The sequence below is a fragment of the Cryptomeria japonica genome, chromosome 8 (assembly GCF_030272615.1).
Source record: "Cryptomeria japonica chromosome 8, Sugi_1.0, whole genome shotgun sequence".
Classification (NCBI taxonomy): Eukaryota; Viridiplantae; Streptophyta; class Pinopsida; order Cupressales; family Cupressaceae; genus Cryptomeria; species Cryptomeria japonica.
In genome coordinates, this window is record NC_081412.1 from 514,427,862 (window position 1) to 514,442,276 (window position 14,415).

General features: G+C 34.2%; 1 protein-coding gene across 1 annotated transcript; it reads right to left on the reverse strand.

Annotated features, from left to right (window-relative positions):
• Positions 1-11,215: 11,215 nt before the first annotated feature.
• LOC131047797 (ATP synthase subunit beta, chloroplastic-like) lies at positions 11,216-12,040 on the reverse strand. Its single transcript, XM_057981579.1, has one exon. The coding sequence runs from the start codon at positions 12,038-12,040 to the stop codon at positions 11,216-11,218; it is 825 nt and encodes a 274-aa protein (XP_057837562.1).
• Between the last annotated feature and the right edge of the window lie 2,375 nt (positions 12,041-14,415).

The following is a 14,415-nucleotide window of genomic DNA, read 5'->3' on the forward strand; positions in this document are numbered from 1 at the left end:
CCTTAAGACACCATATTTGGTCATTATGGGTCATATTGTGTCCTAGTGGTCATATGACCCTTTTAAGATATCATATGACCCATTAGGACACCATATGACCCATAACAACACAATTTGGTGTCTTAAGGGGTCATATAGTGTCCTAGGACACCATGTGACCCCTATGGACACCATATGACCCTAACGACATGATATGGTGTCTAAGGGGTCGTATGTTGTCCTTAGGGGTCATATGGTCTCCCATGAACCCTTATGACCCCTTAGGACACCATACAACCCATTAGGACACCATATGACCCATAACGACACAATTTGGTATCTTAAGGGGTCATATGGTGTCCTAGGACACCATATGACCCCTATGGACACTATATGACCCCTAATGACACAATATGGTGTCATAAGGGGTCATATGTTGTCCTTAGGGGTCATATGGTGTCCCATGAACCCTTATGACCCCTTAGGACACCATACGACCCGTGAGGACAGCACATGAGCCATAATGACACAATTTGGTGTCTTAAGGGGTCATATGTTGTCCTAGGACACCATATGACCCCTAATGACACCATATGGTTTCATAAGGGGTTGTATGTTGTCCTTAAAGGTCATATGGTGTCTCATGAACCCTTATAACCCATTAGGACATGATAGGACCCATTATGACACCATATTGGGTCACTTTGGGTCCTATGGTATCCTAAGGGGTCATATTATGTCCTAGGACCCAGTAGGACACCATATGACCCCTAATGACACCATATGGTGTCATAAGGGGTCCTATGGTGTCCTACGACCCCTTAGGACACAATATGACCCCTTAAGACACCATATTTGGTTTTTATGGGTCATATTATGTCCTAATGGGTCATATTGTGTCATATGACCCCTTTAATAAATCATATTACCCCTTAGGACACCATATGACTCCTAATGACACCATATTGGGTCATATTGTGTCCTATGATCCCTTAGGACACCATATGACCTATAACAACACAATTTGGTGTCTTAAGGGTTCATATGGTGTCCTAGAACACCATACGACACCTTTGGACAACACCATATGGTGTCATATGTTGTCCTTAGGGGTCATATGGTGTCCCATGAACTCTTATGACCCCTTAGGATAGCATACAACCTGTTATGCCACCATATTGGGTCACTTTGGGTCCTATGGTGTTCTAAGGGGTCATATTATGTTCTACGACCCCTTAGGACACCATATGACCCCTAACAACACCATTTGGTGTCATAAGGGGTCCTATGGTGTCCTACGATCCCTTAGGACACCATATGACCCCTTAAGACACCATATTTGGTCATTATGGGTCATATTGTGTCCTAATGGGTCATATTGTGTCATATGAGCCCTTTAAGACATCATATGACCCCTTAGGACACCATATGACCCCTAATGACACCATATTGGGTTACTTTGGGTCATATGGTATCCTAAAGGGTCATATTGTGTCCTACAACCCCTTAGGACACCATATGACCCATAACGACACAATTTGTTGTCTTAAGGGATCATATGGTGTCCTAGGACACCATATGATGCCTATGGACACCGTATGACCCCTAACAACACCATATGGTGTCATAAGGGGTCATATGTTGTTCTTAGGGGTCATATGGTGTCCCATGAACCCTTATGACACCATATGACCCGTTATGACACCATATTGGGTTGCTTTGGGTCCCATGGTGTCCTAAGGGGTCATATTATCTCCTACGACCCCTTAGGACACCATATGACCCCTAACGACACCATATGGTGGCCTAAGGGGTCTTATGGTGTCCATAAGGGTCATATGGTGTCCTACGACCCCTTAGAACACCATATGACCCCTTAAGACACCATATTTGGTCGTTATGGGTCATACTGTGTCCTAGAGGGTCATATTGTGTCATATGACCCCTTTAAGACATCATATGACCCCTTAGGACACCATATGACCCCTAATGACACCATATTGGGTCGCTTTGGGTCATATTGTGTCCTAAGGGGTCATATTGTGTCCTACAACCCCTTAAGAAACCATATGACCCATAACAACATAATTTGGTGTCTTAAGGGGTCATATGGTGTCCTAGGACACCATATGATGCCTATGGACATCATATGACCCCTAACAAAACCATATGGTGTCATAAGGGGTTGTATGTTGTCCTTAGGGGTCATATGGTGCCCCATGAACCCTTATGACCCCTTAGGACACCATACAACCCGTTATGACACCATATTGGGTCACTTTGTATCCTATGGTGTCTTAATCTCTCTCTCTCTCCCCTAATCTCTCTCTATCTCTCTCTCCCTTACCCCTCCCCATCTCTCTATCTCTGTCTCTGTCTGTCTGTCTATCTCTGTCTGTTTGTCTATCTGTTTGTCTGTCTGTTTCTATCTGTCTCTCTCTCTGTCTGTCTTTCTTTCTTTCTGTCTGTCTGTCTGTCTGTCTGTATGTCTGTCTCCCTCTCCCCTATTATCTCCATCTCTCTCTCTCTCTCTCTCTCTCTCTCTCTCTCTCTCTCTCTCTCTCTCTCTCTCTCTCTCTCTCTCTCTCTCTCTCTCCCTAATATCATATACTAATTTATTTAAAAATTCATATATTAATATATTAATAAACATTAGATTTATTATGGGCAAATTTAGTTAGAGAATTTACTTATTAAAATTGGATATCCGATTTTTGTAGTCAAATTTTCAAATTTCAAATTTCAGCTTGGGAATGCTTTAGTATTTGGCTTGGAAGTGACAAGCCTGGAAAGTCAACTGAAAAAACGTGTTTTTCAGTATTCCTTGATTTTCTAGACTTTACACTGGTGGCTGACGACTTTTTTTGTAGCCAAAATTGATAAAACGAAAAGGGTTTTTTAAGGACATTCCCATCTTTCCAACAATATAAGACTTGTCTTATTTCAACTTTAATAAATAATTATTTTTTATTTTCTAATTGAATTCTGACAATAGACCTAATTGATAGACTGATTGAAAAACACTCATAACTTTCAAACAGTATAACATTTTTTGAATCCAAAACATGCATCACATCCTATGCTTCGTCTACTATAGGGAAAAATTTTAAAAAATTAAATTTCATAAGGTTTTGACCAAGTTAAGGTGGTCAAACGTAGAAGTTTCTGAATTTTTGAAAAGCTGTAGTAAGAAAATCATAAATAATTATTTACTTTATAAAAAATTTAAAAAAATATGTGTCACATCCGGACATGAGTCTAATACTCATATTATAAATATTATAAAAAAATATTATGATTTGATTGTGATTAGGGTGGTCAGACATACATCTACTTATTTTTTTCCTGAAATTTTAGTACCATTGCATTGAAATTTGAAATTTTCATCAAATAGGATTTTTTTATTTACAAAAAACAACTAGTAGCTTAGAAACTAAATTCAATTTTCTATATATTCTATTATTACACATTTTAAAACTAATGTTCACAACTTATTCAAATTTTCATGTCAAGTTGCATAACTCTGATTTTTTGAAATTCCATGGCCACTTAAGGGCCTGTTTTGGCACACCATGATCCTGCACATACCCTGTCAACCTCATGAATACAAAGTTGATGGTGCATTGAATTCAGTGAACAATCTTGGAGAACACCTTGGTTCCCCTCATATGATCAATCAAACTATTTATCCTTGGTAAATGATATCGGCTCTTCACCATCACCTTATTCAACTATCAATAGTCTATGCACAAATGAAGAGATTCATCTTTTTTCACAAATATGAATGGTGCTCCCAAATGGGAAAAATTATAATGAATGTGTCCATTCTCCAACAAATCCTCCAACTATAATTGAAGCTCACTAAGCTCCTAGGTTTCATACTATACGGTGGCCAAGATATGGGATCTACTCTAGGAATAAGGTCAATATGAAAGTCTGTATCCTACTTAGGTGGCATGCCTAGGATCTCACTTTAAAACACATCTACAAACTCTCAAAGAAGTGGATGATCATCAAGAGATACTTCCTAATACTCACTCTCAACAAGGTCATTCACTAAGATAACAAGCATCTAAAAATCTCATCGCATGCTCTAATTTGATTGGTTAGCCAATATCATACAAAGGGATATGGGTCTCTATACCTCTAAAATCTCTACTCATTCACAAAAAAATACAAGCACTTAATTGAATTACATCAACAATCAATACAAGCCTAATGAACCTCCAACCAATTCATACCCTAGATGCAACTCCCTTGCCAACTATTGCTTTACCTCACTACCACAAGGCCACAAAACTCCATAAGGCATGGTAAAATAATAGAATTTGAAGTACCAAAATAAAATAGAATGGAAGTATGAATCCCACTCAACACACCTAATAACTCAACCATCTTTCCCTAATGCTCAACCTAATATTTATCAACCACCACAAATACTTTGTGAGATCTCCCAACATCTACTACTATAGGCTCTAAAGTTTCTTATCTCTGACTACTCCTTACAGTTGACATCTAGGGACAATATACCTCTATGTGACCCTCTTGGCCACAAGTTTATCAAGGTCCTCTAATCAATCCACGTCTAGGTGCAAGTGCGCAAGACTAATGATAACTACCTATGTTAGAACTATACTAACCACTTGGTGCAGCATGACTATGTTGTGTTCCCTTGGTATGATGCCAATTGCAGTCTTTGATGACTAGTGTACCAAAACGTCACCCACCCTGGTGGCCCTGAGAAGAGCTCTACCTCTATTTTTTCTATTTATGACTTGTCCTAGGAGGTGTTGAATGTGTTGTAGAAGATCCTATGGGATAAGACTAAGAGACTCAAGAACTTGATCTTGATGAGATTGGACTCCCAATCTATACTCTTGTTTGACCTCCAAACTCCTGGGCCAAGTTCTCCTCAACCAATCTTGCATTTTCTACAACCTCCAAATTACTGGGCTCAAGAACCCAAACACAACCACTAATTCAATCATTTAGGCCCCAAATAAAATATTGAACTAACATGCTCTCATCCTCAACAACATTTACTATTTGAGCTTAAAGAAGTGGTTCTTGCATTGAACGACTGTCAATCTTAATTGATGCATCTCATGCAACTCATTAGCATGCCTCTTCCTATAGTGTTATAAGAGAAAAATGCTTGAAACCTATCTAAGAGGATATCTCACCTAGATACTGAAGCAATATCTGGATGAATCTTATGCTCCTCCATGCACCAAGTGGAAATGAATCCCCTAAGATGCATGATAACACATTGACCCTTGGTTTTAGTATCATATCCTGGATGCATAGAATAATATTAAACCAAGCCTATCAACTAGGTCTTTGGTTTAGTACCTCCAAAATAATCCCCAAAAGTGAGTGGATGGGCCCGAAGAATATCTCCCATGTACCTTGCAAGAAAGTTATCATCATCCACCACTAGTCTACCTTTCCTAAGAGGATACTCTCGATCTCTCCCATTTTCTACTCTCATATGATTAGAAATTAGAGAATGTTTTTACTCTACTCTACCATCCTGATTACCTTGATTGAAAGTGTAGGACTTCTCATGGGATGCCTTCTATCAAGGATCCAATCAAACTATTATCTCTTGAAGATTGTCTTGATTCCTCCCTAATTCTTTGTATGATTATCCTCCTAATTACCACCCTAATTAATCCTTCTTTTAGAGTTAAGTTGGGCACTTTGTCAAGTATCATGACCTCTACCTTTACCCTTAGGAAGCATCATTCATTAGAAAAATGTTACATGGGTTAGAACAACAATTTTTATGGCTAAAATCCATACTAAGGCATGATGTAACAATGTTAATCATCATAGAATATATTTCACCATAACAAGCACACACCACACACTAGACATATTAAGCACATATACACCAATGCTCCTAGCATATGAACATGGGGTTTGATTTGTTGAACACACCATAGGATTGAGAGGGGTGGGTGAATCAGTTTGGACCTCAAGAGTACTTAATTTAATATCTTCAAACTTTAAAACACAGCCATATAATTGCAATAGTAATGAGTCACAAAAACATAAAGCACAACAAACACAAAAATACCAAATTTACATGGAAAACCTAAGAAAGGAAAAAACATGATGAGAATCAAACTCACAATATGAATGTAACTTATTACAATGTTGCCTCTAAAACCCACTACTTTTGAGAGCACTTGCATAACTAAGGTGCACAACCTAAGGGAAAGATACAAATGACTTGCAAGGTTGAGACACATTATCTCAAGGCAAGATACAAAAGATACCAAGAGACTCAGTGTCATCCAATAGAGAAAGGAATAGCTGAATTGAAAGAAACAAGATCTCCTGATCATGAAAATGTCCTTGAATCACTAAGACAAGTGACCAAGATCATGGCTAACATATTTGACTTTAAACTCTATCTCAAAACCCTATCATACAAAAGATAATATCATCAAATCTCTTCACAAATAACCTTCGCACAAACTCAATATCCAACCTACATGCAAACCACCAATATCAACTTCTTATCAATTTTCACACCTTCCATACCATCACTCATACATCTTCACTCCCTTATATACAAGATTAATCATTAAAATGCTTAACTAGGTCGACCACAGGTAGACTAAATAATATTACATAAATTTAGCCACCCAAACAAATAACAACCTTCGTGGTCCACTCCAGGGGATAACGAGGACTCAAAAGAATCATAACGCATACCTTTCCAATGATTCTAATTAACCACACATGCTAATACATCTTCCAAAGTTGGCATCAAATGAAAGGTGTAGATAAGCATTAAATCATATTAGCTAGTTGACCTAAAAACAATTCTCCAATGCAAATTTCACAATGCGGATCTACACATGCCATGGTGAGACCCAAATCAATAAACAAACTCATCCTTCATAGAAAACCTAGACCAAATGGATATGATCCAAGTAGGATATAGCACCATAGTCAACCGAAAACCAGACCAACTAACAACACAAAGCTTAAAACATCAAAACTCTAATTGCCAATCAGATCAACATCTGAAAATTGAACTAGAATACTGCACAAATCATGTGAACATATCATCCTAAATTCAACACTTGAATCCACATATTCAAAAGCCATTAAACATTCTTTGGACCTATTCGGATAGACTTCTATACTATCAGAAACATCAACGGCCAACTCTACCATTTGAGCAATAGAAGACCTGCAAATTTGATAGTACAATTTACACAAAACATAGACATTGTATTTGTTTGCATAACACATAATCTTCACATACTAGAGGAATGCAAGGCATTCTTCCACTGAGACATTAAAAACTCTTTCCTACATAAATATTGTTTCTTGTATATTGAAAATTCAATTACACTAACTTTCCAGAAATACTTCAATTTTTCCACAAGACAATCAATCTACATAAATACTCTTTCTTGAATATTGAGACTTCCATAGTACCATCCTTACTTGAAACCACAAGAAACAATACTATAACACATAAATACTCTTTGTAGCTTATTGAAACTTCCACTACACCATCCTTACTTCAACATCAATGACAACATTAATGGTCCACACATAGGATAGGTTGGCATCAATGACAACAAAGCACACCAAATCAAGTTTCCAACATTGATATAATATGTAATGCCCCATTAAGGAACCCCTAAGGACATTACAAAAGAAAATATCAACAACTACCAAAATATCACTAGCACAAACTACAAGCATGATATGGCATCCTGTTGCAAATTGACAACACATTTACAAATATAAGACTTCAGTTATAAAATAATGAACAATCATGGAGGAAGGAGCTTGGACCACCTTAGAATTGGTAAAAAGGGGTTTTAACCCTTTACAAGACTTCAGAAGACCTCACTAGGTGATCTTGTCTATCTCCTTAATCGTAGGTGTGACGGTCAAAATCCTACATACAAAGTCATAGAAATTGATGCAATCAACACCCTAAATTTTTACTAACAACACAAATGGACCACCATAGAGGTTTCCTAGGCTCACTAGGACCAAATGAGAAACTTCCATGTACAATATTTTCCTATTTGAGCCCTGGAAAAGCTCTTTGTTGAAGAATTGAGGACAAGAGTGCCCTCAGTGGACAAGGGTGCCCAACTAGGACATTAGCACCATAGAAGGACACTAGCATGAGAAGATAGAGTCCTCTAGGTGTGCTGGTGTCCTTTCTAGGCATCGATGTCCATGTTGACAACCTCTTGCATTTTACTCCTCTTTGACACACAAATATCCATGCCAATGAGAAATCCAAAGGTGGGGGTTGATCTTTAGAACATCATAGATAGAGTGGACTAGGATAGAGGTTCCCATGAAACCTCAAGAACACAAATATTCTATAAAGGCTCAACGAAGAAGGAAGGACAATGGCTTCCTCAAACACTAGACACCACAAATGCATGAAAGGAGAGGATGGGGAGAAGCGTAATGAACTTTCCAACATCCTAAACTCCTACTCTAACCTAAAAAATGTAATAATATAATGTTATGACTCTTATAAACATCTACACGTATTACAAGACACCCCAAATGGTCTCAAATAGACTCAAAACTGTACATGACACAAAAAGGATACTAGAAGCTAGGATGATCATGTGAGGGATCTATAACACCCTCCAAGATAACTCTAACACATCTAGACTCATTTGAAAGCCCAAAATAAGATTCCTACATTTATTTTGACCATTTTGCAATATTTGAAACAAAAATAAAGGATGCAAGATTAATCATAATCAATACCAACACTGATACACACAAACTACACCAATTAATTTTAGTTACATTTGAATACAATCCATCTTGAAGAATGTCCAGTAAATAATATTACAATTTTATAACATATGACACAAATTCCTTGAATTGTGCATTTGCAAGAATTTTAAATAACTTGAAAGCATGAAAGGAAAGCTATGTAGATAGAGTCCATTTTTCATTCTGATGCAAAAGCCTCTAGTCCCCAACAATGGTTTTACACACCACCCAACCTTTTGAAACCTATAGGTCCACCCCACCATGCTATGGAGATAATCACACAACCCAAACACAACAATCATAAAATATACAAGGGGAGATAAGCTTGCACACACAACAATCACAAAGTATACACATCATACAATATCATGGAAGAAAAACTAGAGTAGAAAGGAGTGACACTACTCTCAAGTGCTACTCAAGGTTCATAGGGGTTAGATATTAGAGATCACAAAAGGGGAATGCCATCATGTAGCACAAAGGGATGGATGACATGGAACCAAGTGTTCCTCTCAATGAGACAAGGAGACTCAATCATACCATATCAACTCCCTATAGATGACCGAGTTTTCCTAACTCATCTTAAGCCCATAATAGCACTCTAAGTATGAGATGAGCATCCATTTCTTAGTTAGTTTCATCACCCATGTTTTATTTAGTTTTTACTAATTACTTATAACTTCCCAATAGGTTATTGTAGCATCCACTTTCTTCCTTGGACCTCATTAGGAGCCACTCCCATAATTGACTCTAATATTTGTGTCGTAGGCGCATCACATTGTTTGTGAATACGTAATCAAAATCAAAGCAACAATGCAACACTCTCATTTTAACTACTATTCACAACATAGACAAATTTTCTCAATCATCAATAATGACTTGATATATAATCCAAATTGATCCAAATTCAAAATTCATATAATATATCTATCATTCTATAGTGTCATAAATTGTAACCTCTTACAATTTCACACTCTTTTTTGGTCCCTTGTTTTAGTTTGCCTCCTTCTAGATCATTTCTAGCCTATTTTAGCCTTATCTCACCCAAATTATCATCATATTCTCATGAGGTGATATAATCCATTGTCCTAGGCCTATGCTCTCTATAACCAGGCTTATTTTTTCCTTTTCTGGGTGTACTAGGGCACCTAGTGCCATATTCCCTCCAAAAGGGGCTCAATTTTGAACGTGTTAGAGTGTTCGTTCCAACCACTTGCAATCTCATCTTGATTTTTTGGTATGACAATTGGAAGTTGACCTAAAAGTGAAAATAACTTGAGAACCATATATAAAGGCATCATCTCTAATTCATTTTATCATCTTTCACAATCCATAAGTCTCATTTAAGCACTCAATTCCTTCATTCAAGAGCAGATTTGAGTATAAGGAGCATTGAGCTACACATTCTCTTCAAGTATGGTTTCATGATGGATTTTGTTACGATTTATCATGTTTTTGTATAAACACTAGGAAGACTTATCTAAAGGGAATTGTATCACCGCCATTATGTTTCTTGAGGTATAATATTGTCAATCCAACATTTTTACTTCTAATTTAGCCTTACCCTATGAAGCGTAAGCTCTATTTTATAATCAATCATAATTGTAGTGGAGGTTAATTCCTACCTAGGGATTGACTTAGGAAAACTCCTATACAACACCACATTTTCCCTATTTTCTATGCAGGTTATAGATCTGATAGTCAAAAGTTGCAAAGTTATAGAGTGTAGACCAAGACGTACTAGATTTTGAATAGACAAAAACTCGCGAACTATGTCAATTTGAACATGTGATTGACACTTTTTGGATAAGTTTTAGAGGGAATGATTTATAGATCTTCTTGATCTAGAATTTGGAGTTTTAGTTGACAAAATCACCTTCAGGCCTTTGATGCCTAGCACACTTGAGTGACACTTTGAACTCCAAATTTTAGTGACAAGTTCCTCTCTATGTCTCATTTCCATATTTGTTGATTATTGTTAAATTTGCATCATTTAACCTAGTTCTTGCATATTCAATTCAATCACTTCTAGTCATATCCAATCAAAATTAAAAAGATAAAAATAAGTCATAATTTTTAACTCTCCTATAGGGCTAGAGTTGAACCTAATTGGATTTTCCCCAATAAAAGAGTTTGGAAATATTTCCTAGTTTGCATTGTTAGTGTAGATTCCATTTCCTACATTTAGTTTGCTTCTAAACATGCATACAATAGACATGCTTTAGGATGTATGCAACAATGTATTAAGGCTCATGAGAAAGATATATCACACTTTTCTAAAGAAGGTTTAGGTTTTCAACCTCCTCCTTTTTTGACATCCCCTCCTCTATCAAGTCTAATACTTCTATGTCTTCTTCTCTTGAATTTTCATTTAAACAAGAGAGTATTTTGTTAGAACTTCTTCAAGCCAATTTGATTACTCTCCCTTGGCCAAAAAGAAGAAGAAAATCTAAACAAAATCATGAAAAATTCTTATGTTTGTGTGTATAATCAAGTGCATGACCATTCCACTAATAGTTAAAGCAGTTAAACCTACTCTCATACGAGCTCCTGGTGGTTCATTCATCTGACCATAGACCAAAGCTACTTTTGATTCTGATATATTTTGTTCATTAATGACTCCCGATTCTTTCATTTCCTTGTAAAGATCATTCCCTTCACGGGTACATTCTCCTACTCCGCCAAATACCGAAACACCTCCATGAGCCTTAGCAATGTTGTTGATTAATTCCATAATTAACATTGTTTTACCCACTCCAGCTCCCCCAAATAATCCAATTTTTCCCCCACGGCGGTAAGGAGCTAAAAGATCCACTACTTTAATGCCTGTTTCAAAGATTGAAAATCTGGTATCCAATTGTGTAAAGGCGGGAGCAGATCTATGAATAGGAGATCTTGTGAGAGCATCTATAGGACCTAAGTCATCAACAGGTTCCCCAAGAACATTAAAAATTCTTCCAAGAGTAGTTTCACCAACTGGAACACTAAGTGGACCTCCTATATCAATTACTTTCATTCCTCTCATCAAACTGTCTGTAGCACTCATAGCTACAGCTCTAACCTTATTATTTCTTAATAATTGTTGTACCTCACAAGTCACACTTATTGGTTGACCAGTTGTATCGTTATCCTTAACTATCAAGGAATTGTAAATTCTAGGCATATTACCTAGAGGGAAAGATACGTCGAGTACTGGGCCGATTATCTGATCAATACATCCTGCCATCTTTTCTACAAGTGCGGAAGCCCCAAGAATAAAAGGATTGGTTCTCATAAAAAAATGTTGCAGAATCAGAACCTTGTCCACTGCCAAAAATAGAATTGTGCCACATAGCCACTTACTAAAAATAGTAAGTCAAGAATTAATGCTCAAAAAACTATGATCATCACGTCCAGAGGCAAAACATGGAGAGCTCAGTAGGACAGTGACACCAGAATGGTCATTTCCTGACTTACTAAAAATAGTAAGTCCTTGTTTCATCAATGCTAGACCCTCATTCCTCATTCCACCTAGCCTACGGGTCTTAGCAATAGGCTAATGGACCACGGAAAGAGCATCAATGAGAAGGGGACATTACATATGGGCCCTGGACTACTCTGACTGCCCCGGGTCTATTTTGGGGCATACCTAAACCTACACCTTGGAAAGGTTGGATGTCAAAGTAGTTCACATGTTTGTGTAAAACAAACTCAACATACAATTTTTTTATAAAATAGAAGGGGATATCAAGATTGTTGTTGGGTGGTTTGTCAAAAACCATCCACCAACGATCCCAAAATTTTTTCACAATCCCATCATTTTTGCACCATTCAATAGAAAGTTTTATTATTTGGGGATCTACGGGCTAACTGATACAGGGATTGACAAACAATGAGGTGATTTCGGCTGTGGATATCTCAAGATCCTTGATATCCTTATACGACAAGACATCTGCATATTTTTCCCTCATAGAATCTTGCCACAAAAGGGCGACATCGTGCTCCTCAGTCATGGTTTCCATACTTTTTATGATCGATGTGAGAGGATCAAACATTGGGTTTAGACGAGGGATCCTACGATATACTTCTGCAATCCCCCTCAATTCATTCAAATTTTGTGCAATCAAATCCTGAATTGAGGGGGGGTTTGGCAAATGAGGGTTTGGTTGTTGCAGTTGTTGTTCGTAAGTGTTTTTGTTGTTATCCCCCATTTTTAACCTAATTGAATGTAAACAATTAAATTTAGTTAACAAACTTAAACAATTAGGTATTTGATTTTAAAAAACCTAGTTTCCATTAAAAAAAAACCATATTTTCAATGAAAAATCAAATAAACATTAACAAAAAATACAAAAAATGAATGAAAATGATTCAAAATGATAAATTCTTACCTCTGAATCTATCTTTTAGCAATTTTTTGTCAAAAAACCAGATATCGGATGGAGCGGATATCGGATTGTGATGAAATCGCGCAGCCCGTGAGTTAAAAATGACTCACGGGCTGCCACTATCAAAATATAAAAGTCTTAGAAAATCGGATATTTGATTTTTATACTTAAATTATTTTTAAATAACATATATAATATAATAATATATTATATAATACGTATTGTATTATATTATATAATATAATATAATATAATATAATATTATATTATATATAATATAATATAATATTATATTATAATATAATTTTTTAATATAATATAATATAATATAATATTATAATATAATATAATATAATATAATATAATATTATAATATAATATAATATAATATAATATTATAATATAATATTATAATATAATATAATATAATATAATAATATAATATTATATTATAATAATATAATATTATAATATAATATAATATTATAATATAATATAATATTATATTATAATATAATATAATATTATATTATAATATAATATAATATTATAATATAATATAATATAATATAATATTATATTATAAAATAATATAATATTATAATATAATATAATATTATAATATAATATTATATTATAATATAATATTATATTATAATATAATATTATATTATAATATAATATTATATTATAATATAATATTATATTATAATATAATATTATATTATAATATAATATTATATTATAATATAATATTATATTATAATATAATATAATATTATAATATAATATAATATAATATAATAATATAATATAATAAAATATAATATAATATTATATTATATTATAATATAACATAATATTATATTATAATATAACATAATATTATATTATCATATTATATTATAATATTATATTATATTATATTATAATATTATATTATAATATTATATTATATTATATTATAATATAATAATATAATATTATATTATAATATAATAATATTATATTATATTATAATATAATATTATATTATATTATAATATAATAATATTATATTATATTATAATATAATATTATATTATATTATAATATTATATAATATTATAATAATATATATAATATAATATTATATTATTATATAATATAATATTATATATAATATAATATAATATTACATTATTATGTTATATATAATATAATATTATGTTATATATAATATAATATTATATTATATATAATATAATATAATATAATATTACATTATTATATTATATAATAT

Coding starts and splice junctions, on each gene's coding strand:
- LOC131047797 (XM_057981579.1), bottom strand. CDS start 12,040: ATGAGAACCAATCCTTTTATTCTTGGGGCTTCCGCACTTGTAGAAAAG.